Here is a 27,831-nt window from a genome sequence, read left to right as displayed (position 1 = left end):
TTTTTTCTTTTTGGTTGACAGCCATTGAACAAACAACATCATATTTATTCAAATGTCAAATTTCGTACCGAAAAGTGATGAGTTGCGAAAAGCATTAATTTTCTGTTTCCATTAGAAGAAAAGTGCTGCAAAGTCGCATCAACTGCTTGTTGTGGCTTATGTTAATCAAGCTCTATCAAAAGCAACATACAGAAGATGGTTTCAACAGTTCGGGGGTAATAATTTTGATGTGAGAAATAGAAAACGTCGATGACCACCAATTTTGAAGACGCTGAATTGCAAGCAATATTGGATGAAGATGATACTTTGAGTCAAAAGCAAATGGCAGCCATGCAAAAAGAAAATAATTTCAGAACTTTTGTAAGCCATGAGAAAGAGCCAAAAGTGTGGAAAATGGTTGCCAAATGAATTGAATGAAAGACGAATGGAACCGAAAAAAACACTTGTAAAATTTCGCTTCAAAGATACAAAATAAGTTTAGTTTTGCATAGAATTGTCACTGGCGCTGAAAAATTGATTTATTTTAAGAACCCTAAACGGAGAAAAGCAAGGGTTCATACGGGACAACCATTCACATCGACCATAAACACAGATCGATGCGGTAAGTAGGAAATACGCTGTGTTTGTTGGTGTAAAGGTGTGGTATATCACAAGCTTCTAAAACCTATGTAGTGGAATTGCTAATACTAATCACTACAGACAACAAATGATCAATTTGAGCCATGCATTGATCGAAAAACGACCGGAATGGGCCAGAAGACTCCGCAAAGTAATTTTGTTACACGACATTGCACCTGCGCACAAAGCGAAATCAGTGCAGGATATAATTAAAGTACTTGGCTGGGAGCTGCTACCCTATCCGTCGTATTCACAAGGCTTAGCCCCTTCCGATTACCATTCGTTTTCATCGATGGGACACGAATAGGCTGCGCAGTTTTTCGATTTCTACGCAGAAGTTGAAAATTGGCTGTGAGATTTATTTGCCTCAAAAGACGAACATTTCTATTAACATGGTATCTACAAATTTGACCAGAGAAAGATGGTCAAAATATATAAAAAGCAGCGGTTAATAATTTGAATAAATTCTGTAAATGAACATTTTTTTCGTAATGTATTACGAAAAATGGCTCTTCAAACAAACAAAAAAATTTTTTTTTAACAATAATTGATAAGGAACTTAAAGAGACATTACTAAAAAATATATGCACATATGTGCACATAACCTCAAAATATTGATTTATTGTTTACAATTAAGTGGCGCTCACTGTGTATAATAATTAGCTGATTGCAAATTAGCTGCTCAGTTTTACAATTAACATCAAGAATATGTTGTTAATAAACAAAGTTGTTTTAGCTCTACATTAGAGTATTTATTAATGTTTTTATTTACAATATTTTTTTTTGTTTTTTGCTTACTATATTTAACATTAACTTTAACATTTTTAATCACTTACTTTTTTGGTAAAGAATTACTTGTTTTGGTTATAACATGAGTACACTAACATAAAAATCAGTCACATACACAAATACAAATACAATACTTTTTTCTTTTTGATTTTTTAATTAAATTCATGAAACGAAAATAAATGCTTAAGCATTTATTGCATGAAAACATGGCTCAATTACGCTGGCAAAAATTAGTTGTTTGCTTAGTATAATTAGTACATTTAGAAATACTGCTAAATATTTTTCTATATAACTAACAGTAGCGTTGGGTGTTAACTAACACCGCCAGAACGCTTTGATTACTGCTTGGACACTTCCGCCAGTTTGCGCAAGCAGTCGGCTTCGGCTTAGATTTCTGCGCTGCCACGTAAAAAAATGTCAGCGCCAACACCGTTTCCACGACTAATGGCACGATTGGATTTGGAGCGTTGCGTTACTTCTCTTTCCACTTCTACGGCTTGTACTTTGCTGGCAGTCAAATCCATTGGTTGCTGTTGTTTTCTGGGCGTTGGCGGCGCCGCATACTTGCGACTAGCGGCACGTTGATAGCGACGCGCTTGTACAGCCAAATCATCGAGCAGTAGTTCGTTTGTCGACTTAGCGCGCTGTGACGCGAAGCTCGGTCGTGGTGCGCCATTTACCGCATTTACACCACTGACACCGTTATTTGATTTTATATGGTTGATTGGTGGCGGTGGTGGCGCGGCCTTTTTGCGTTTAGGCTCGTCCTTATTCTCACACGTATTTAGCTGCTGGCGTACAAATGATTGACTCAATGTAGAACCGCGTAGAAAATCGCCATCAGCATCACTGCGTTCGTTGGCCGCTTCGCCTTCGCCTATCTCGCGATATAAATTTAATTGTGGTGAGTATTTGTGCAGCGCGTGCGTCATTTGTTCAATACTTAGTTGATCCTGCTTTAGCAGACTGTCGGAGGGCATTTTAACAAATGGGCGCTTTACTTTCGTTTGTGTTGCTTTGAGGCGATCGAAGAGATTATGTAGTGTTGTGGCGCGTTGCTTTTGTTTCGCCAATGGCATTATGGTGCGCTTACGCTTAGGCGTCTGTGCTGCATCGGCAACGGCGTCAATTGTTGGCCAAGCGTTTGTTGTTGGTGTTGCTGCCTTTTTGTGTGTGTTCGTCGCTAAAGGTGGCAGTTTCATGGGCGTGCTGCCTGGGCAACCGATATTGTTGATGCGACTCGAGCTGAGTGACTTAAAAACATCATCGTCCAGTTCGCTTAAACTTACCATTTGCTCATCAAAACCCGTAGAGTATGTAGTAGCACGGCTTAACATTGCCGGCGCGTTGAATTTTTTCTCATCTTCTTCGTCGTCATCGATGCCACTGTAACTGGCGAATATTTCATCAAAGGCGGCACTCACAATGAGCGCTTCGTCATGTTCAACGTTTATGTGTGCGCCAACATCTATATCATCTTCTTCTTCGTGGCTAACACGCTTACTAGTGTGGTGTGCGTCACTATAGTCATAACAATTGATATCTTCACAACCTTTATTAACAGCTGTTAAACGACTTGATATCGTGCCAAACAAATTTTTACGATAATCGTCATCCAGATGGCAATACTGTTGCATTAAGTGATCATCGTCGCCTTTTGCAGCGCGCGCAACTTCAGCGCAGTGTAAACTTAAAGTGCTGTGCCGCTTAACAGGGCTACTACTCGGCGACAATGCATTACTATTGTCGGCGCCAGGTAGCGACTGAGCGCTTAAGCTACTTTCGAGTTTAGTGTGTGCAGTTTTTGACGGTGCACGCTTAGCGCTGTTATTGAAAGCAGCCAGCAGCTGCTGTTTACTAAGTTTTATGAGGCGCTGACGTGATTCGTGTGATTTGCGCTTTAGTTGATGATATTTACTATTACTAGTGCCGTGCTGAGAATGGTGTGACGCATGTGTGGGCGTATCATATGTGTATGTGGTTGTGTGTATGGCGCTTTTAAGCGTTGGCGTATACTTACAACTTCTCTCTGCCAACTGTTCGCGCTCCCACTGTTGCTGCTGTTGCAACGCCCAAGCGCGTTCCTTGGCGCGTTCTTGATCGGCAAGTTTGCGTTGCATAGCAAGCGTTTCGAATGTATGCACCATACTGCCCACATGTGAACGCACCTCTGGTATACCTAAATCGCCGCTGAAAAGATCGCGTTGGTGCCGTTGCTGCGCTGTGAGCAGCTCACCACCGCTAGCGCGCTTATTTAGCGTCGTTATACCGGTGGCATTTTTATAAAGCGCACCGGCTGAGACGCTAGGACGTAGCGCGTCATGTTGGCGACGACGCTGCGGAAAACGTTCTATAAATTCTGTCGCTTCTTGTTGCCAAAGCAGTTCGCCATCGAATGTGGCTTTTGTGGTTGTTGTCGTTTTATGTGAGACCGGCTGCATTTGCGTTGTTGTTTTGTGTTGTCATATTATGTGTAACGTTGTATTGAAGAAGTGTGTGTAAGTAGTATGTATAGGTGTAGTTGTTGTAGGCGTGTCCAAGCGACGGACATGAAAGTATGCAATATTGAAGAGAAAAGCAAATTAAAATTGAAGCCAAAGATGGGACAGTCGTGTATAAATAATAAGCATGGAAAAGAGTTAAAGTGTTACTTGCTTAAGGAAAAGATTGAGAACTTAAAAAAAAAAATAAATAGTCTGAAGTTGAGAACTGTGTATGTTTTTCACGTAACTTTGCTTGTCAGTTCTCAAGTCTAAGGAAATTGATGATCTTAATCACTTGAGTATACAACGATAATATATTTAACACAGCGGCAGCTGCCGATAATCTTTAAACATCAATGGCTATACTGACGTCACTTTAGCTACTGTTTACGACTATGAAATTATAAATGAGGACGACCTTGAAGCAAAATGGTAACCAAGACACTACTACTACTATTTAACTTATGCGCTTTCTGGGAAAAAGTAAGAAAAAAATATTTTTTATAATGTTTAATATTACAGACTTCATCCGACCAAGTATTCTAATATTTTTTAGTTTCAATGTCTGAAAATAATCCAGAACGTGGGGTATTTTTGGCACTTTGCGAGATCTCAGAAATTTGAAAGGGCATCTAACCAGCATGTTATTATGAAGAGGGTTACTAACCTGTGCTTACTGTGAAGGTTTTTACTTTTAGGAAACTGGGTATTTTAAAAGATATTTTATCTTCCTTGGTGCAGACTGATGATTCTATTTTATTAAGATTGAAATGAAGTTCTCAGCAGTGAGTTCTTTGTGACGACCTCTATTAAACTATTCAGTCTTCTCTTTCCTAAAAGTTGAAGTTGAAGCACGATCGCGTGCGGTCACGTGCGATATTTTAGGCACTTGCCGAGATCTCAGAAAGCATCTAACTAGCACGGTACTTTAACTATAAAAAGGCTTACCAGCCTGTGCTTACTGTGAGGGTTTTTATTTTTAGGAAACTGGGTGTTTTAAAAGATATTTTACCTTCCTTGGGGCAGAATGATGATTCTACTTTATCAACGATCCCTACCAAACTATTTAGTCTCCATTTTCTTTGAAGTCGAAGTCGGAGAACGATCCATTATTGGCGGTGTTTTAAAATCTGAAGTCTTCTTTGATTATTCATTACTGTAAGCAGCCTTCGAATGAGATAAGTGTCTATGAATTGGATGGACTTTTTCGTATCAAAATGTGAATAATTTCAGAATTTTGTAAACTCCCTTTTCTAATAGGTGTTTGTTTGAGAGACTTTTCCTATAGTCGGTGAAAGGCTTGAATTAATGAAGGGTTTTTGTAGTTCGAAGATACTCGCTTAGTTTTTATATTAGCCTTATCATAGCTCTGGTTAGGTTAAGAGATCGATCCTAACAAGAATCTCAGTAAGATTGCTTAGAACGCCGGCACACTATAGTACCAAAAACTTCTATATAATGTAACACAAGATGAAACATCAAACTGCTTTGTGCTAATCACAAATTTGTTTAGACGATTTATGTCAGTTTCGGTTATATTTTCTGGTACGCCGTAAGTATGACGAAATGTTTCAACTTCATACTGACAAAAGCCGCACAATGGAGAAGAAAGTGACTGGTTGTTTCCACGTCACCTTCCTCCATACAACAACTTCCGTATCCGTTAACATTTTTGGCCTTACCACATGAATACCTTTTGGATAATGTTCAATAAAAACTACTAAAATTGCGGCAACAAGAATTTTGCTAAGCGCAGGAAGTTCAGTAGATCTTTTGCGTTCTATACAAAGCCAAAAAGATCTCGCAGTCGTACAAAAGCTGGTCGCTAACCAACGCTTAAATCTAATTCTAGTGAGGACAGACCCTTGACTTACTTTGCGCGCACAATGAGCGAGTTTAATACTCATTCATACTGATTGCTCACTACTTCAAAGGGGCTACACCTTGCAGCAGTGTATCTGTGTGTATCGCAGTCGGTACAAATATTCGAGGTGTTACGAGACCTAAGACCTAAGAGTCGATACATTTTCGGAAAATCAATTTAAAATATTTTTAAATTAGAAAGGCAATTTTGGACAATTAAATTAATAAAAAAATATTTCTTAGATAAAATTTTGGTTTTCTTTTTAATTAAGTCAACAACAAAAATAAAAACAAAGACAAAGTAAACAGATATTACAAAACACTTATGACAAATGCATGACAACAACAATTGGGAGTGTTGTACAATGAAAGAGAGAAATAGTGATAACGAATTAATGATTAAGCTACTTACATTGTATATAAGAGAGATTTAAATGTTGCAACGCATGAATGTCACGCTTGTGTGCCAGTGTTGTTAAGTATGTGCAGGTATACATTTTGCTTTTTTGCAGGTATACATATGTATGTGAGTGTGTGCCTGTGTGTGTATGTGCAACATAGATGTGAGATTGGATGAACGTCAATTCAATGCTGCCGGTTTCAGTGGTGACGTGTTCAACACAAATGCCGTGTTAAGCAACACAGCTCACATATACATATACATAAATAGTATGTATGTACGTGCGACAACAATAATATGTGAATACAGACTTGTAAATATGCGCGTGTGTACGCTTTGTGGGACATAGCTGGGTAGACATGATACATTGTATGCGGGAGGCAATGATTTAATAGTAATTATTATCGCATTGCATGCTCTCGCTGGAGCTCGAATATTGACTGGTCATCGAATTGGCTTTGCTGATATTATTTATTTGCGTCGCATTGCTGTTTGCATTGCAATTGTTGTTGTGTTTGCGGTCCTTACCGCCGCCGCGATTCATTTTGCCCGACTTTTCGGTGGCTGACGATTGCTGTTGTTGCTGTTGCAGCGAGCGACTGCTGCGCGATTTCGTTGGTTTTAGTTGTTGCTGTTGTTGTTGTGACAAATGTTGTTGCTGTTGGTGTGCGCTCGCCTTACTCTTATGCGACTTGCTGCCGCCGCTTTTGCTATGCTTTAAACTATGATGATGATGCTGCGATTGATTTTGCGCGCGCTGCAGACCGTTGCCGCTTTGATAATGCTGCTCGCTCTGCTGCTGCTGCTGCTGTTGTTGGTAGTGATTCAATGTGCTATTGCTGTGATAGAGCACCGCGTCCTGTGTGGAACCATCATTACTGCCGCTGCCGCTACCGCTTGCAGTGCTGCCACGCCCATAAATCTGCGATTTCGACTGACTGCGATACAAATGTAAATTGGCCACACCGTAGGGATCGAGGCTGTCGAAGGTCTGCAAGTAGTGCGGACTTATTTGATTATAATCACCCATACAAGCGGACGCATTCGATGTGGTCGCGCCGGCGCTGCGTCGATCCAATGTATTGGTGCGTTGTGTTGCGTGCGTAGGCTCGCGATAGTGCGGCTGATGGCCACCCTGGCCGTGTTTATAGTGCGTTTGATTGCGTTCGCGATAGTCCAGCGAATTGAAGTGATGCGGTGCCACCGGTTGGAACGTCGATAACGACGTCGAGCAGATGGTTGGCGATAATGCGTTGGCAGCCGATGCCGTTGTGGCGTTCGGTAGCATAGTGGAATGATGGCCGTGGTGTGCTAAATAGCCCAGTGTGCTGGTGGTGGTGATGGTGTTGTTAGGCGATTCAAGTGTAAGTGGGTGTGGCAGGGGTGCGGGTCTGTCTGTGTGATTGAATTTATGAAGACCAGTGTGATTGTTGATGGTGGTGGTGGTGGTGTTGGTGGGTTCGTTGCTGCGGCCGCACTTGATCGCTACAAAGGAGGTCGGCAATGGCGGCAGCGGTGGCGTGTTGGAGCGCACCACATTCAAGGTGGCGGCGGGCAAAGATGTTGCTGCCGTTGCTGCTGCGTTGTTGCTGTTGCCGCTGTTGTTGTTGTTGGTAGTTGTGGTGGTTGTGTGGTGACTGGTGTGGTTGTTGTTGTTTTTGGTTAGAGTGGTTGTGGTGGTGCAGGTGCTGGACAGGGTTGCCAGTTCGCGCTACGCACCATGATGGTTGCCAAATGTGCGCAGTACCGGCACACTCTACATGCCATAGCAGCAGACAACAACAATGATCCCCGATACGGTGTGAGTTTTGTAGGCGTGTGCATAAAAGGAATTTGGTTTTGTTGAAAAAGAGTTCATAATTGAATTCGTTAACGATTTTAGTGGTTTACTTTGGTTTTGCAAGTTAATAAGAGTTTGGAGTTTTTTTTTTTGTTTTTGCAAAAAAGGTAAATAGCAAATAGCCATAAGGTTAAATAACAATGTAGAAAATTTCAATATTTTTGTAGAGAATTTATAAATAAATTAGTATACTTTTTATATATGAGTTGTAAATTTTCGTGGATTTTTTTTTGTACTATTCGTTGAACTGGTTTGTTATTGTAATTAAATTTGTTTTAGTTTTAGTTACTGTGATTAAATAGTAGTAGTAAGTAGTTATTATTGTTGCAATAGCTGTAGTAATATCGCTTGATTTCAAAATTACTGTGAAGCCAAAACAACCAAAAGTTTACAATTAAAAGCGTCGAAAAAGTGAAGCTTAGAAAAAACGTAAAAAAATATAAAATACTTATTTTATAAAAAAAAATAAATAAATATACAAATGTACATGTGTAGATAAGTTGTGAATGAAGTTGCTGAACAAATGTGCATGACTGTCGATTGTTTTTTGCAAAGTGAGAACACCATATTACTACATACTCAGTGTTAGGTTTTCCAACTCTACATTTATGTATATTGAAGGAGAGTGGTGAAATTACCGCAAAATCGTTGAGCTACGACTACTAGTTACGTTTAGAAATTAAAGAAGATTTTTCAAAAAAGTAAGGGCATAAAAAATGAAAATCGTAATTACTTATAAATTAATAAAAGTCAACAAATTAAATACGTTTTACTTTAGGATATGACAGATGACAGGGAGGGCTGACTAGTGATGTTACAAATCGACTCTACGAGTAAATAGTAAGTAATATAATATAATACATAATACAAATATACTTATTAGTTACTAAACTAACTACTGTTTAGCAAAGCGCTACAAAGTTACAAATAATATTGAATACAATTGATACACTAAGATAAGCCGAAGAGTAATTATATATGAAATGTTTATTTTCATGGATTACACATTTTTCAAAAATTTATCAATGAGATTTCAAAATACGTCAGTGGGGTAGGGTACGAAAAATGTTAAGAAAAAAATGGTTACAAGGTTCTCTTTGAAAACATAATCCGTAGCTTTTTTGTAATTTATTTATTTATTTTATATTAATTTTTTACTCAATTTCACAGATTTCAAAATGTATTGGTGGGGCAGGGTAAGCAAAATGTTAAAATGCTGTGAATTTATTATTATTTATTTTATATATATATTTTTTTAATATATACATTTTTTAATTTCTTAAATTTTTTTGTATTTTTTACTCAATTTCATCGTTTTAAATAAGTCATTGGGGTATCGAGTGAAAATCGTAGGGGTAAAAAAAGTTGCAAGCAAGCTGTTTTGTAATTTTCTAATATTTTTTAAATTTAATTTTTTTTCGAATAATTTGAAATTAAAATTTTTTAAATACCTTTTTTATATATATTTTTAGTCAATTTCACTGAGTTAAATACGAGTATATCAGTGGGACAGCGAAAAAAAGATTTAAAAAAATATTGCAAGCTTAAAATCTCGCTTTGAAAACGGAATTTCAAAAGCTTTTTTGTAATTTTTTTTTATTTACTTTTTATTATTTTAATTTTTTTATATAGTTTTTCATAAATCTCTGGTTTAAGCGCTGTTTAGTAAGAATTCATGCTTGCATTTCTGGCTAAATGAGGGGTGTATATGGAATATTATTGAAATTAATTCCCACTGTTTTCAAATTCAGATTTGTTTGGAAATCGAATATTCTTTCGCTGCAAAAATGTTGCAGGCTCACGCTTCGCAATTTCAATGTAGGATTTTCAGAGTAATTTTCGACTAAATGCATTCCACTCTTTCGCATATCATTCGTATACTACTATAAGCAAAAAAAGTGAGACTTTTTATTTTAAATTTCGCGCGAAAACTTATTCGTCGTAATATTTTTTTTCTACGTTAGTATGACCGTCTGTGACAAATGTCATCATGAAATTACGCTTATATTTCTGAAGTACAAAAGAAGAACGAAGAGTGAAATTATTCAATAAAGAAGTTCCATTAAATTTTGTGTGCGGAATTAAATTTTTGCTGTCGAAACGTTCAGAATGTTGGAAGAGGTCTTCGGTGACAATTGTTTGTGGCGAGCAGGTGTTTTTGGTTGTTACGAATTATTTACAGAGGGTCGAGAACGCGGTGACGGCGAACCTCGTCCAGGACGGCTATCAACATCAACTGATAATCAACACGTCAATAAAATAAAGGAAAACAAATAAAGGATTGCTTGACGATTAACAGTTAGAGAACTTATTGGCATTGTTGTAATATCGGTGAAAACAATTTTAAAAGATTTGGGTCTAAGAGAAGAAAAAGCACGATTAGTTCCAAAATACCTAAATTTTTTCGAAAAACAGCGTCACATTAATGTGTGTGAAACAATGCTTACCGACTACCAGGACATCATGAAACATATTATTTCTGGGGATGAGTCTAAGATCTATGAGTACTACCTAGAAACAGACGATCAATCGACCGAATATCGTGGCAAAAGTGAGCCGAAGCTGAAAAACCCACGTCAAAGCAGGTCAAAAATCAAAGTTATGTTGCCAGTTTTCTTTGATTATCGAGGTGTGGTGCACTCCGGATTCCTTCCGATTGTCCAAACTGTCAACAAGGAGTACTATTTGAATGACGCATAAGCTGTTCGTAAAAATTGGCCGGAATTATGGGCAAAAATCTCTTGGTTTTTGTACCACGTTAATGCACCGTCGTATACTGCATTGATTATTCGTGGGTATTTTGATTGAAGCCTGTTCCGGAAATTCACTTTAACAACTCTTTCGATGATAGGAAAACACGTTGGTGGGAAAAGGTGGATTAGGAAACAGATTGTAAGGAATAAATTAAAATTATGAACAAAGTCTTACTATTGTTTGTTCATAGCAGTATTTTTATATATTATGACGGAGAAGGTACCTCCGAAAAGAAATATATGAAGGATACGTAGAGAGCTAAGTCTATGGAAAAATTGTAAAGCGTAATGAGAAACAAAATATAATTTTTTTGTTTATATACTCGTATTTGACTTTGTAGGAAGTAAAGATGGAACTGTTGACGCATAAAAAAATCTCTTTCTGATTGTTGTTTTTTTGGTTAATTAAGATTACAGCAGAATCTATAATAAAGTACATTTTTATTTCAATATAGCAAATCTACGCAATAATAGAATAAATGAATAAAATATCAATATTATATACGTATATCATCTAACTACATATGTATGTGTGTAAATATAGCGCCAACATGTGTAATAGCTTACCAAGTATTACACACCACTACATAAGCAAACTTGTCACATATGAAATTTTATTAATATTTAGATTTTATTAAATTGAATAAATATTGTTTCATCATTGGTTGAGTTTTTGATTTACTAAGTACATTTTCGAATACGACGCTGCCTTTTTATTACAACATTTATTACAAAAACCATATTAAACAATGTAAAAGCATGCATTGGCAATATTCTAATATTTGCAAGTAATTATTAAAAAACTACATAAAATAAATAAAATATAAGTATTAAATATTTATTTACTCGAACAGGCAACATCAACAAACACCCAGTTATAGTGCTTCGTGCAAATCTCGTGCGCTGTACCTTAATACAATAAATATACAGGTTTATATATTTAAATATGTGTGTATTGCAACGGCATGCAGACACGTGGCTAATTTACTTAGACGACACACGGAATGTCGCGAGCAATTCTTAAGCTAATTAAACAATTTCAAGGAGAAAAGAAGACAACACACTGCAATGAGAAGAAATAAAAAGTTAAACATGCGAAGAGGTAAGCAGCAATTTCGCTTAGCTGCCGGCAGTGTGCAGAGACAACAACAATAAGAACATAATTTGATCATGCAGTTCGCCTTACGTAGCATCACTTTCAGCCACATGTTGTGCGCAACAATTGTGTAGCGCGAATAAGCGGCGTCTCAGCCTTTACTGCTGAGGGCTCCTTTGATATTGCCAAGCTCCCATTGAAGGCATGACATATAAGTTTTAGTAAAATTACTACCTTATTGCAGCCAGAAATTAAAGTTTAGTCAGGTAACACTAAAATTGCTACGATTATATTTGTCTTAGCCATATTTTTTTCTCTTTTCTCATGAGTTTGTCTTAAAAGTTATCAAAATAACTAATAAAAAGAAAAAAGGAGAATTTTGTATAATATCAGCGTTGCTTTCAACAAAAATCTGCGTTGAATTTCGTGAAGATATCTGGTCAAATAAAAAAGTTTTCCATATTAGAACTTGATTTTTATCGGTTAGTCTATATGGCAGTTATAAGCTATAGTGATTGAACATCGGCGTTTCCGATAAATGAGTAGCTCTTTAAGGAGAAAAGAACGGTTTAGACCAACATCACCCCAACTGAGATACTGGTTCGCCTATACACAGACGGACAGATAGACTAGGATACCTAAATCGTAAGGTTTTCATTTCATGATGGAAAGATATACGATCCAACAACGAGTCGAAATTATTAAAACTTATTACTTCTTACTGAAAACCCCGTTATATACTATATACTTCAAAGGGTTCCGAAGTTTACTTCTAAGTTTTACAAACTTAATCTACCCTGTTTAGAGTAAAATTAATATAAGCATTTATTAACTCCCCCAATCAACTTTTGAGACCGTGTCACTGTCGTGCGAGTTTAAGGTAAAAACCAATTAAGTCGCAGCAAAGTTTGAGTATTTTTTGCATTTAATTTACACCTCTTTATTGCATTCTACTTAAGTAGTCGTACCTTTTAGCGCGCGCACAGCAAACTTTCTCGTATTTTGCACGGATAACGCTGAGACAAACAATTAGTGATAGGGGTTATTGGTTGGCTGAATAAATAGGGGTCTTAGTAGCTGCTTGTTGCCTTAAGGTGCGCATCTCTACGGAACGACAAAGCAAACACACGCTTCCCAAAGCATCTATATATGTATAGATGCCGATACAGCTAAAGCCAGTGGGGTTAAAGGGTAACTGGCAGAGGTGTACGAAAGAATGCAAATAGATATTTGCTCCGCAATGCGAGACAAGAGTTTAAATATTTAAGTTTTCGTTGCCAGCGGGTTAATAGCGCTTGCAGCTGTTGACACAAAGAACTGCACAGAGCGGCGGAGACGGCGGATAAAGAGCCAGCACGCACTTACGCAGTAAACTTTAACTTGGAGTTGATATTTTGAAATTAAATGCAGAGGAAGATAATAAAATTACGCGTGCATTAAATGAAGCGTACGAATGGCGAAGTGTGTGTAAAAGATTTTAGTAGCAAGAATGACGGTAAAATAGAATGAATAGAACATGTCGTCACAGGAATTTCAAATAAGCTGAGTGAAATCTTTGCGAAATTATTAGCTTCATTCACAGTTTGCTGCGAGTTAAGATTTGAAGCACTATATACACATATGCAGTGGGTTAGTGGGACTGTTTAGAAGGAAGAAGGCAAAAGAAGATAGAAAAAATTTCGCTGTTATATTTTATGAAGTTTGTGATTATTCAGCGGGCAGACTAACTAAAACCGCTTGAATTGGTGATACATATATACATATATATGTATATCTTCGTTTATCGGCTGGTTTGAGATGAAGTTCGATCGTTAAATTATTGTATGTATATACATACATCGGTTCATTGTTAGTGAATCATTTCGTGAATTAAAAAATAAGTTAATTTTTTTCTTCCGACTACTTTTTTAATTTTTTAGATAACTCGTGCAAGATGATGAAAAGTTTTTTCTTAGTAGATCGAACCGAAGAGATTTGTAAAGTAACACGTTGTAGCTCAACATCAAAGAAGTATAACTAGCTTATTGGAAATCTGTTGGTAGAAAGTAGTTTCATTGAACAGAGGTCATTTTGCGCTAAACAAACTTTTGGCGACGCAAACAAACATACATATGCCAAATACACACTAATTAACATATAGAGATCGAATCTCCGACAAACATAAAAAATATGTACTAAACTGGAAAAAAGGTTATCGATTCGGCTTGTGCAGTTTTATGGACCAGTCCGGTTCAATTTTGATCATGAGTGTAAAAATTTATTTATGGTTTTTTGCATTTTGGCAGCGCAGATTATGTCAAAGAGTGGACTAATGAATTTTACGCAGTCTTTGTCTTATACAATTTGATATGGTAGGTATTCAACACAGAATAGAATGAGAATGCGTCGTTCTGGACGACCTTCGAGCTTTTCAATTGATGAAATTATTAAAAAATTGAAAGATGTGCTGCTTTACAGTCGTCAGGCAAGTGTTAGAGAGATAGCAACAGAACTCGAAATCTTTCGCGAGTCCATTCGAATAATTTTGTTGGAAATTTTTGGTATGAAATGCATTCTTGCTCGACTCGTCTCGATAAAGTTGAATTTTCTACCAAAAATTTACCGTAAAGCATTAATCTCTTTGGATATGCTTTATCGTGCGAATTCCGATCCCACATTCAAGGAAAGCATTATAACTGCCGATGAGATATGGGAAGGAACGAGCCGAAACCAAAAAATCGCGCCAAAGCCGCTCAAAGGTCAAGATGATGCTGATGGTTTTTTTCCAAACTGAAATTGCCGCTCAGTCCTTTCGAATGATATATATGTCTTAATAAAGCTTACTTAAATTTGTTACTCCCTTTTTTGACTTTGGTGATATTTTCATGTTCTAATTTGAAAGATAACTATATGAGTTCTGATTGGAATCAAAAATTACGTTTAATACTTAGTTTAACGAATAATTCTATTCAAAAATCGGTAAAAAATTGATTAAGTTATTCAACTTTTTATAAAAACGAAATTTTTCTTAGGTATTTTGGGGTGTTACACTGTGTAAAATATTCTTAACTTCCGCTTAATTTTGTCGCCGAGCAGAAAAAAAGCATTTCAATAATTTCCACGCACTATTTATTCTCTTTCATTGCGCTCAAACGCACTGACATGCAACAGCGCGCTGAAGCGACGCTGTTTTGATAGTGTTGCCGTTTATTGTAACTGTGCAGCCGGTTAGATGCCACACGGATGCACCGTAACAACTTCAAAGTAGAACTGAAAATTAAAATGATTTTTATTGTATATGGGTGTGTCCATCAAAAACTTTGCAACATTAATGCCAAAGGGGAAAGAAAAGAAACTGCATAAAAATACAATGCTGCAGCAACAATAGAGTGTACATAAGTATTTAAAGTATGCGACCGCTTCCGCGTTTAAATGCTGCTTTTTCGCATAACTTTTGGGAAAAACTTTTAAAGTGTTTTACTCTAGTTTGCTTTGAATGCTATTTTCTTTGCAATTTCTTCACTCTACTCCACTGCACTATATGGTACTCATCGCGCTGCTTTGTTGCCTGCCACATTCCATTCCATTGTTGCCTGTTGTTATACAACAGGACTTCGCGCTATGGAGTCGCCGAGTAGAGGTCATCAATTGTCCAGTGGATGCTTAACTACGCTGTGATGGAAATATTTATACTTTTATACTATATACTATATATATGGCCCTTTGTTACCCCGCGAAGCCATAGGATTTAGTATATGTATGTAGATGTACTACGCTGTTCTGGCGTGACTGTGGAATTCAGAGCGCGTAAGCTTGTATGCAGCGAGTTTATTTGGATTTTACAGTGAAATTTCGAAACTTTTGCTGCGCAGGAAGTTTGCAACGTTAAAAGCTGGCAGCAGGACATTTCACAGGAAAGTATGTGGCAGTGAAGCCAAGGAGAAAACGTAGTGAAGTGCGAAGGAATGCTGTAGATATGCTTATAAATCATTTCTTTTGAGTAATGTAGTTTATCTTTTGCCTTGAAGTTAGGTTACGAGCGATTTGTTTACTTAAACTGTCAAATGATGTAATTTTTATTTAATTATTCGATTTTTTGGTTGAAATCTGCTGTTAGCTGGCTAGGAAATGCATTTTTAAACAACTTAAATACATTTGTGTGCACATATTTATGTAATAATGTTATTTAATGCGGTATTAACTACTGCTGGTAAATATAGCATGCGTTGTTAAAAAATAAATTATTTAAAAAAGAATTTAAATTTATAATATTCTCTTTAATAAAATATTACATGTCTACACTTTTAAATGATGAAAACTTTACTTACCTCACTTTATTTAAAAATTATTTGTAATTTTAAAAGTTATTTATAACTTTTAGTCTTATTTGTCAATGTTACGTATACGCCATGGTACACAAGCGAAAGGTAATATTAAAGGGCGCGTCCAGTATGAACTTCTTTTTCATATTTCGTTATTTCATACGCGTAAAAATAAGATACTAGAGTTATTAATAAATATTTTAATATTTTTGGTTTTTATTGAAAAAATGTTTAAGCTGACTGAACTGAGCGGTCAATAAATAAAAAAATCGATTGTTTTATATTTTTATAGTTTAACTATTCAAGAATATGTCTACGAGAACATGTTTCTAAATTCAAATTATTTTCAGATGTATAGGTTTTTTTGCTGACCCAGCAGCCAAATTGGTATGGCTGGAACTGAAATTTTAAATGCGTTTTTCTTGGAATTTTCTTTTTCATCTTGAGTAACACTTTTCAAGTTCTACTGGTTGACCTGATATCTTCACAGAATCTTCTTTTTTAGGCTTGTCTATCTCTGGAAAAATTCAAAACCGTCAAACAAGTTTTTTTTTTTTATTTTTAAGCAGTCGTGAGCTCGTAAACAATTTTTACTCAAACTTTTCCGTTGCTGCAGATATACCGACATTATTTTAGATTAATGATTTTGTTTGTTTGTTTTTGATTTCAGTTTGCTAGAAGGGTGGATATCGTACGTATGAGCACATGCTAATTTTCGGATATTTTTAACTTTTATATTCTTTGTTTTTTCAAGTATAGATTAAAAATTATTAATTACTTTTTAACGACACTTTAAAAATTACCCACTAGTATTTTAGTTTTAATTATGCGAAAAAAACTAAAATATAAAATAAAAAGTATCACATAAATTATAAACATTTTTTAAATAAACAATTAGAATCTTTAATATATTTATAGCAGAATTTGAGCGTTGGTAATAGTTAGCGGAACTTCATTCTGTGAAATTAATAACATTTTATCATGTTATATCTCAAACTATTAAGATAAATACAGGGAAATTGGCTATTGCATATGGCGTGAAGGCAGCCCTAAAACCTTTTGCTGTCAGGCACTCTTTGCTCGCTTTCTCAGTTAAAAAATTTTTTTATGGGAAATTCCCCACCATGATTTTGCAATTTTGCGTTTTTTAATGAAATTTTTTCATGTAAAAGCGAAAAATACGTGACTAATGCTCATTACTTTCTCTGCTGCATTTAGCAGTGCGTATGTATGTATAGTATGTATCTGCTCGCAAAAATGGTTAAATTTATTCAAATGAAGAAATTCAACGCACGGCGCTTATGCTTCACTTTGGCGCATTTAAGCGCACATTGCGCGCGTATAAATTTGCCGCTTGTGATATTATAATAAAGACATTAAAGCAAATGCTATTTGCGGTTGGCCGGCTTGCTCCCCTATGGAGTTTGATGGTCTAATACCTTGCAGAGTTGCCAGAACAAAATATTTCGTTTTTAATAAACCTTTTATGTTGTTATGTTATGTAAAAACATCATATTCACTTTAGATGGAAAATAATTTAAATATAATTAATTGTTGCTAATTAAATTAAATTAATTTATAAAATTTTATGAAGAAGTATGGTATTTTAAGTCACTAAATGGTTCAAAGTTGTTTTTATTTTTTTATTTTTTCTTCATCTACCGATTATTTCATAGTAGCAGTTTAGTGAGGTCTTTGCCGCATTTTCTGAAAAATTTTTTCATAATAATATGATTGTTTTTAAAACATTAGAAGTTTTAATAAACGTAAAGCCTACTGACTTAAAAAAAAATATTATATTTTTTAGTGAGAATTTTTTATATAAAAACTTGATTCGTTTTTTCATTTTAAGTCGAGTAATAATTAGTATTTGGGATCTAAGAAGCTCAGCTTACACTAATATTCGTGATATAATTGCTTCCTGTACAAATTAAACATAACAAAAGCAAAAACTGGCATATTTAAATTTTTTGAAAATTTTAAGAGATTTCAAGTGAATTAATAATATTAAATAAATTTCCTAATTATTTCTAACATGGCAAGTAAATCATTTAGATATGGCAACAACAATGCTTAATTTCATCACTAAGGGTGTCGTCAAACTGCGCCCAATTACTCGTAACCGTAAATGTGAGACCATAAGCGGTTTTCCTTCTACACACTGACCATAATTGAACGGCGCTCAAAGACGGCTTATTTGCTTGTGATATCCCGCACTGGTTAATGGTGTAACATTTTGACAAAGGAAGCTGCAAGGCGAGTGCTGCACAGTGTGCAGAAGTGTTTACAGCGTAATGAAGCGTGAGGAATGAACATACCAGGACATAAATTTAGGTAAATCTATATTTGTTTTGAAAAATTAAATGGAGGCTAAAGTTTGTGGTCTTTGGTGCTAGTAATTTCAATATTTGCGTGCCTTAAATTTTATGAAAAATTTATAAAAAAGCAAGTAAATTCATGACAATATGCGAAGATTATAGTGCGAATTGGCCAGAGACTAATATCGAACTATTTCAGTTTTTTTTTGAAATTAAATTTTAGAGCATTTCTTTTATACATTTTTCAACGGCCTAAATGTAGGCAATACTTTTTCAATATTCATTCTACAAGACATCAACAAAAAATGTTGCAGCTATAACAAAAAGATGTACTTTCTATATTTATAAAATTTTTCGCAATAAAAGCTACCTACACTTTTTCGTCAATGAATCTCTCAAGCCTACTGTTCCGTCCCATTAAAAGCAAGCAAAGAGCAGGCTACTTAAATACTTCTCATAAAAATCACAGCACCAACAAAAGCTAAAAGTCAAAATGGGCGAACTAATTTTCATAACAAATAATTTCCATATACATAAATATTTGCAGGGCATTAAATGGCGCACTGACCAACACACCAACACGGTTTATGTGTTTAAGCGCTATAAGGGAACCGGAAGCGAGTGTTGTGCAGAAAGCAAACGCCGCGAAAATTATAAAATAACCGCAAACTCGACGCTTGCTTGCTGCGGCGTTGCTACAGCGCGTTATAGTACAAGCATTACAACAAGAAAAACAACACCAAGCATAGCATGCTGTCGCTATAAGGTCAGTTGGTGTGAAAAATCATGCTAAAGTGTTTGTTAAAATACGAAAGTTATGTAGGTAATCATTACAATGCGCAAAATAAACTGGAATGAGACGCATAACGCTTGGCACTCGCCAGCATATGTACTATATATAGGCATATATAGTTTTTTGTATATAAATGGGCTGTCGCGGCTTGTAAAATGATTATACGCATCGTTGCGGATGCCATACGTTTTCATACTGTTGCTTTATGGTAATTTTCTTTTTACGCACACTTTTGTTGTTATTTGTTGTTGCTCTTCGAAATGGCTGCGCGTGAAATAGCCGGTGTAAATGTCTGTTAATCATTTCATTTACGCCAAGCTGACCTTTTGGCCGCCTGCATGCCTCTTTACAAAGGTCCTTGCTTTATTTTCTCATTTACGGTCATACACACACATATACATACACTGAGTGGATGTGTATGTGCTGGGTAATTTTCCATTTAAGTAAATGACAGATGGAATTTATTTGCACTCGCTGTACTTAATTTATGAGTGTAGTATATGGCCATATAGCGCGAATGTCATAAGCGTAAAATCTGAAATTTATATATATGTGTATGCATAATTCAAAGTATTTGTATTAAATTGTATGCATAAATTTTGTATCCTCATTTGGTTGTATAGAATAACTATATAAAATTGCTATGTGACTGGAGAGCAAATGCAAACTAATCCATTTTAGTGGTAAAATTGTTGCACACTCTGTTCACTACCTAAATTATTTCTGTCTTGTATCTTTTATTTATAAAAATCATGAATTTTGTTGGTTAAAATAAAACATAGTTTTATACTACATAAACACGGCGTATACGTAACATTTGGTAACAAAAATAGTCTAATAATATATATTTCATAATTTAGTAAATAAGTCTTGCATTATGGCATTATGAAAAGAAATAAAATTATTCGCCGTCAAAATTGTTAAAAAGATATATTTGTGAGCTATGGCGTATACGTAACTTAGATGATTCACACACTAAATACTTACCCCAAAATGTATGCCTCAACTTCAAAAGCAAAAAGACTTGTGAGTAAATTAATATATTAATTTAAATAATTTCTGTAGCAATTTTTCTAAGAATATTCTCGTAATATTTTTGTACTTTACGCTCGCACATTAACTAAACACAAAAATATTTTAACTTTTGTTGCTGCAGGCAATTTAAAAGTGCAAGTACTCATTGTATTGGCATAGAGGTGAAATAAACAAAAAAGAATTAAGAAATATTACAACGATCAAATTCTCTAACATCTCCTAAGTCACGCAAGACATTTCACACACACACATATAGACAGCTAAAGCATAAATGCAACGTCATTATGACAGGGGCCAGTAAACTTGGCGTGCAAGTGAAAATGCAACACTATTCACTATTTGCTTGTGGCAAACGCAAGGAAGAAATGCACATTAAAGTTGAAAATTTACTTGCGTCAAATAAAAAATTGCTTAACATGTACATGAAGTTCATATGTATTAAGGGAAACATATATTAATTACTTTTCATTGTTTACGTGCTTTACTCAGAATTTTTTTACATTAAAATACTTAGCAAAAAGCCAAATTTGTGCAATTAAATATTTATTGTGCAATATTTACTATTTTTATTTAGTGATTTTGTTTATTATGGCTTAATTGTGACTTTATGGTGCAGAAAAATTATTTACTTTAACGAAAATGTAAATATAAATAAAGCAAGATTTATATTTTTTACTTGAAAAAGAAATTTTTAAAATATTTATTTGTTTATTTAAAATAATAATGCTGAAGAAGAAGTTACAATAATATAAAATAAAATAAAACTATTTTCATAAATAAGTAAAATGGAATGAAATAAATTAAAAAAAAAATAAATAAAGAAATAAAATAAAATTAAATTAAATTAAACTAAATTAATTACACAAAAAAAAAAAATAAAATAGAATTAAATAAATTAAAAAAAATATAAAAAAAATAAATAACTTAAAAGTAATTTAAATTAAATTTAACTAAATTAAATTAAATTAAAGCAAATAAAATGAAATAAAATAAAATAAAATAAAATAAAATAAAATAAAATAAAATAAAATAAAATAAAATAAAATAAAATGAAATAAAGCAAAAAAATTAAATTAAATAATTTTTTATTATTTTTTAATTTATTAAATAAATTAACAGAAATGAAGTAAATAAAACAAAATAGAACACAAAGAAAATAGAGTTTAAAATATAAACAGATATAAAATAAAATAAAGAAATATTTTTCTTAGCGCCTGTGCGAAACTTTGGCGCTTTCACATTTGATTTTAATTGCTTTCGAATTAAATTATAGAAATGGATATTTAATAAATTTTTAGGGAAATAAAAGCAAAAGTGCATGTGGAGTTGGAAATTGCATCGTACGGAAAGCGTTGATTGATAGTTAATTTTAATTCTACATGAATGTATTTAAAATAATAGTTAAAATGTTAGTGAATAAAAGTGCCATGAAAATGCATTTTTGCTCAAAAAAAAAATTTTAAATATCTTCATACTCAATTGTGACCCTTAAAAGAAAATTATTTAGCTAAAAACAATTTTTAATATCATTAATTTGTTACACATAAAATATATAATAATAATATAAGAATATAAACAAATATGAAATAATATTAATGGCAATTTATTTTATTAACGTGTTTGAGAGCTATGTCAAGGTGAAAACTTAGGAATTTAAATAAAAAAAAAATATGAATAAATTTAACATCGAACTTTTAGTATAAATATTCCCTCGCGTAGGTAAACTGACATTAAACTGAAGAATTTAAAATACTACACACACGAAAAATAATGAATTTGCAATTTATACACGTTTAGAAAGTTTATTTAATGTACCAAAAGTATATTAAGTTTTTTCTCTTATTAATAATTTACATTGATTATTGTGTGAATTTACTTTTATACCCAGAAATAACTTTTTTTTTATATATCTGCCATTAATGTAAGTATCTTATCAGTGTGAATGTGTGTTTTGTTCGTGGCTTGGTGATATTTATTGTGTATACAAAATGTGAAAATAAAGTATGAAGGATTACTTGATATACTGACATGAATAACTAAAAGTTCCTTGACTAAACAGCGACTAAGAATGATCTTATGAAATACTTAAAAATATGGCATATTAATGATACGTGTGCAAAAATTTATAAAAAAAAATACTAAAGTCATAAAAACATATTTACATAATGAAAACTTAAACGAAAAGTAATACAAAATAACAACTTAAGACACATAAGGCTACCACATTTGATGGGATTTCTAAATGAGATATTTTTTTTCTGTTAAAAAAAATAATATTTAATGTGTACTCAATGTAGTTTAGCAATAGAATAGTCAGCTGTCGAACTTTAAACTCGATTAGTTTATTCAAAATACTGTAGACCTGCATTTGTAGAGAAGGCGATCTAGAGTCAATGCCGTGTAGGAGGATTTCTCCACCTAATTGCGCTGTTTGTGCACTAAGGTGTTATCCGACGAATAGAATATATACTTATAAGTACAAAAAAAATGTTTTCTTCTGTTAATTTTTCTTAAGAGGCATTAAAATATTTAATATACATTTTCGGTTTCCTTTTATCCCGTTGTCAATCTTTAGAAGGAGTTCTTTATATATCGGTGAGGTAGATTTTTCTAATTAAAATTGCCTTAAATTCAAAAACTGAAAAAATTATTGCAATATTTGGATGCGGATAATGGTCGTAGGACTAATAAAAATTTTTATTTAGACAAAATGGCGAAATGATTGAGGAACTATAAGAATTTTTGATTCAGGACAGTATGCCCCCAAATAAGTCATTTTTTGTTAAATCAAAAATCGTATTTCTTCATTTATAAATTGGCAAATATATCTAAGAAGGTTGTGTGAAAATGTTGATCGTTGTTGGTTGCTTGTCACGCCATACATAGTTTTCTAATGGCTGAAGGGGGATCAGTTTAATATGGGCTGAAGTTTACTGTCAACATCTACAAGGATGGATCCAATATGGTGCCGGGATCTTTTGCGCGGAGCTAGATCTCAGACGGACCTTCAAGCTTCTGGAATACTGCAGTAACTTCCAGGCAGAAGTCTTTGTGGTAAAAAAGCTACTGACCCAATACGCTGGAAATGACATACAGAACATCAATACGTAAGCCAATAGCCAAACGGCACTTAAAGCAATAATTTCACATCGCACTGCGTCAGATAATGTCCTTAGTGGCTGCCAGAAAGCAGAAGCATATACAAGCATTTTATATTCTAGACCGCAAAGGTATTCCGGAAAACAAAATAGTCGATGAGTTTGCCAGAAATGTCAAAAGCTTGGCCCCCGAACCAGTTCAGGAAATAAGCAAGTCGCTAATAGCCATTCAAAACAAAATTTCAGAAAGAGCTGACAGACGGATCTAGACGAGATCATGTGCAAGGGAATGGAAGAAAAACATACGTTAGAAAGTGCAGGATAGTAGGCACGAGAGACGTTAGAACACCTCCTCTGCTTCTGTTCGAATTTAGCAACGACTTAGATCGTTCTAACCGTTGCGGAAAAAATTTCCTCACCTGCTTTGAAAAGAAGGTTTCGTGAAAAGTGTGTTTTTAAAGTTTTGGGAGTTCCTTACACCCAGTTAAAACAAATCTGACAAATGCGCTCATAATTACAAAACTATTTGCGATATTAATTTCAAATTACACAGCATTCCTCTTGGCATTCGAGAGAAGAGACTGTAGCAGCATGATGGGAATACTAACTGGTTACTGTCTGGTGGCGACACACGCCCGATCGAGAACACTGCAAGAAATGTCTAGAGCAGTGCACCAGTGAAATAATGGAGCATCTCTTGTGCCTGTATCTGGGGTCCTCCCGGTATGATTCACGGGAGGAGGTATCGATAGTGAGGCCGCGGACTTTGTTAAAATTCGCATCAAGCGCAGGCATCCTATAGGATGAATACTCCTATTGGACTTCCATCTGGTGTCGCAAAAGACCAAACTGGTCTAGGCGTGGCTTATTGGCCTAACCAGATTAAACTAACCTAATTTCAAGACAATCATATAAAAGTCTATTTTGACCGAGAAATTCGTCATTCATACGATATGGTAAGAGAAATCAAATCGGTTTTCGTATACCGAAATGATTTTGAGGTCTTTGGCATCATTATTCAATTCACTAAAATTGTTTTATTAATTTACTCAATAAAAAAACTGTTGTCATTAAAGACAAAAATCCTAAGTATAACATAACTTAAATGACTGCATTAGTATTCTGAATATAAATTCAAAAAGATAAATTTTTAAATGAGTAATAAAATATAAACAAGTGATAGATTTCAAAAACCATTAATTGGGGATTTCAAAATTATATAAGGAATTTTTATTCTTTAATATTTATTTTTAATTTTTTATATAATTTGTAGATTGAGGTTTAAAGGAATAATAATCAAGTGGTTTACAGCATGATGTAATTAAAATTCTTCTTTAATAAAAAACCATAGAAAAAATAATTGTGGCATATTTAAATGCTTGCGGATACACTAGTGTTGCGGTTGCACATACTGATATAAAAAATAGATGATATTTCACACTAAATATATGTGCGCAGTTGGCAGTGCATACACATTGGTGTTTGGTGCGGGCGATAAATTGCAAAGTAATGAGAATGTGCAAAACTCAAAATAAACTGTTATGTTGAAATATAAATAATAATCCAATAAAGAAAACAAAAATGTTGAAAAAAGTAAAAATTGTGCTCTTTATTTGCATGAATTAATGCAATTACCTATTGTAATGCATTAAAATCAGAAATCAAACCAATTATATAGACACGCATTATGTGACACAAACTCTTACATATAAATGAAAAAAAATTTGGTGCAGGTGAACGCTAAATCAACTATTTTGATTTAAGTGGTTTCCGTTTTTGTGTGATTTGTGAGAGGATATAGTAAAGAAGACATTTTGATTAATATACAATATATGAGTTGGTTATTGAAATAAAATACGAATATGTTAAGTAAAAAAAAAAACTCCAAACTTTTAGGATTCCATTTGCCACAAAACAAATTCATTTCATATTATCAATACATCATTGCGTACGCAAATCACACGATCATCATCAGCAGAACGGCAGCATCATCATCATCATCAACTTCCGGCGCAAAGGCAATGTACAATATATATGTGTGTTTTTATATATAAATATATATATGTGTCTGCGTATGCATGTAACTATGTATAATACCAAATATGTATGTACGTATATACATATACATAGATATATGTGTGTAAAAGTTTGTAAAAATAGTTATGGCACTCAATTTCGTATAAATACCATATACAAAGAACTCTAGGTATGTAAGTATGAATAGATATAAGTTAAATATATGTATACATATAAAGAAATATATATATTTAATTATTAGTATACGCAAGAAGTTAGGAAATTCATGTTCATTATAGAGCGATAATTTATTTTTCAGTTTTTATTACATTTTTGATAAATAAAAACAAATTTGTAATAAAAATCAGGCAAACATTGTAAGTGAAATGAAAAATATATTGAATAAAAGTAAATATAAATAATAATAGCTAGCGGTATTAAAAGCAAAGGAAATATAAACACTTGTAGGCTGCCTGAGACATATTCCTGTGGTGTCTGTGGTGTCTGGTTTGCTTGTGTAAAATTGTATGTGTTTAAACTTTGCTTTTTATGTGTGTGTGTTTAAAGCAGCGTTTAGTTTATTTGCAACTATCTACTACTACACTGATTTAAATTTTATTTTGACACTATATAAACAAATATACACAGTATATTATATAAAAAAAATAATATTTAGAGTGATATGCGCTTGTTTGCTCCGAAGCTTATCTTTGTACTTTTAATTAATATACAATATATTGAATGAAATAAATATCAATATTTCACATGCCACAAATATGAATGCGAATATGTGCAGGTGAAGGCTAAATTATTGTCAAATAATTCCAGCGTAAATGTCTTTAATTTTCATAGAAACTGCAGACACGTTAAAGCATTGCTTCTAAGATGCATATACAAGTAGACATATAGATTTTATATAAATGCGTTCACTTCAAATTCATAAAATAACTATTAGAAAATGCTTTGTAGTGTAAAAAATAAAATACACTACATACGTATATATACGCCAATTTATATAAATTTATGTGGTTCATAAAAGTAAAAAGTTGAAAATAATATAAAATTTTATAGAAAAACTTTCTATTTCAGGTCTCAACTCTTAAAGTAATATTACAAGTCTGTTATTGCCAAATTAAAAAAAAGCATTAACTTCGGTTGCCTAAGCCTAAGCCTATACCCTTCATAGATACAAAAATTATGCACTGAACTTGATTTTAAGCGGCCAGCGTATAAGTCAGCAATATATGCTATAGTGATTCGATCTGAAATATCTCTTCGGCGATTGCACCGCTGTCAGGGAAAATAATCCATGCCAAATTTTTTAAAGATATCTCGTCAAATGCAAAAGTTTTTCATACAAGCACTTGATTCCTCTCGTTCGATTTGTATGACAGCTAAATGTTAGAGTGATCCGATCCACTTAATTGTGCTATTAAAAGATCCCTTGGAGAATTTCTGATAAATTGAGAATATTAAATGGTAAATTGACGAAATTCTCTTACCTGAAATTTATTAATTGTCCAATTAAGAGAATTTCTGTTAAATTGAGAACAATTACAGGTGAAAATCCTTTAATTGTCCAATTTAGGGTTTACTTTGGTATTTTGTTATAAATTAAGTGCATTTAAGAGTAAATTGCTGAAATTCGCTTAATTGCCAATTTAGAGATCGGTTGGGTGTTTTGTTATAAATTGAGTACATTTAAGGGAAAATTGCTAAAAATATTTTAATTGTCCAATTAAAAGTTCGCTTGGAAATTTTGTAATGAATTGACAAAATTTAAGCGTAAATTGTTGAAATTCGCTTAATTGTCCTATTAAGAACTAGTTTGTGTGTTTTGTTATAAGTTGTGACCACTTTACGGTTAAATTGCTGAAGTTAATTAAGATTAAGATTTATAAAGTTTTATATTACGATAACTATCAGTTCGTTTTAAAATTGTTTATTTAGCTTTGTTTACATTATATTTTCAATAATGGCATTTTCGATATTATCCAAACATTTATAGTTTAAAATATTTTCAACCAAGGTAATATCTGTACTACGAAAAAAAATCCTAATATTAATTACCTAATAAAATCTGGAGAAAAAAGCTACGATTCTTAAAATTTCGATTACGAATCGGTAACTTCAGAAAGTGATGATTCGAACAAACAGTTCACATATATAAAATAGCAAACGTTTAATCCATTTCAATAAGGTGTAATTTAAAATTAATTATATTTTTGAGTTACGACATTCTGTTGCTATTGCAAATAATGTTATGAGGTTAGGTACTTTATTAAAAGTTATTAAAAAATTACAAGATGATTTCCAAAGTAAACAAGACTTTTTGAATCTAGCGCCCCCTGGTAGCGTCATCTATATGTCCAGTGAGAATTCATTGATTGGTTTGTGTTATCGGTGCGAAAATGAGCTTCGAACAAAG

At 33.6% G+C, this 27,831-nt stretch overlaps 1 protein-coding gene across 5 annotated transcripts in view; it reads right to left on the bottom strand.

Annotated features, from left to right (window-relative positions):
* Positions 1–15: 15 nt before the first annotated feature.
* Positions 16–27,831, bottom strand: part of LOC105230450 (kin of IRRE-like protein 2) — a 407,372-nt gene continuing 379,556 nt past the window's right edge. For 4 of the 5 annotated variants that reach the window (XM_049447970.1, XM_049447968.1, XM_049447971.1 and 1 more), the window contains exon 16: positions 16–3,842. In XM_049447970.1, the coding sequence (XP_049303927.1) occupies positions 1,794–3,842 (2,049 nt within the window). In that variant the 3' untranslated portion in view covers positions 16–1,793. Of the gene's footprint in view, positions 3,843–7,719; positions 7,910–27,831 lie in introns of those variants that run through there. The other variant, XM_049447972.1, reaches the window with a different exon arrangement.

This window comes from Bactrocera dorsalis, chromosome 2, assembly GCF_023373825.1.
Source record: "Bactrocera dorsalis isolate Fly_Bdor chromosome 2, ASM2337382v1, whole genome shotgun sequence".
In the NCBI taxonomy this organism is placed as follows: Eukaryota; Metazoa; Arthropoda; class Insecta; order Diptera; family Tephritidae; genus Bactrocera; species Bactrocera dorsalis.
The sequence above is the reverse complement of the archived record's forward strand: the minus strand, read 5'-3'. Positions and strand labels throughout refer to the sequence as shown.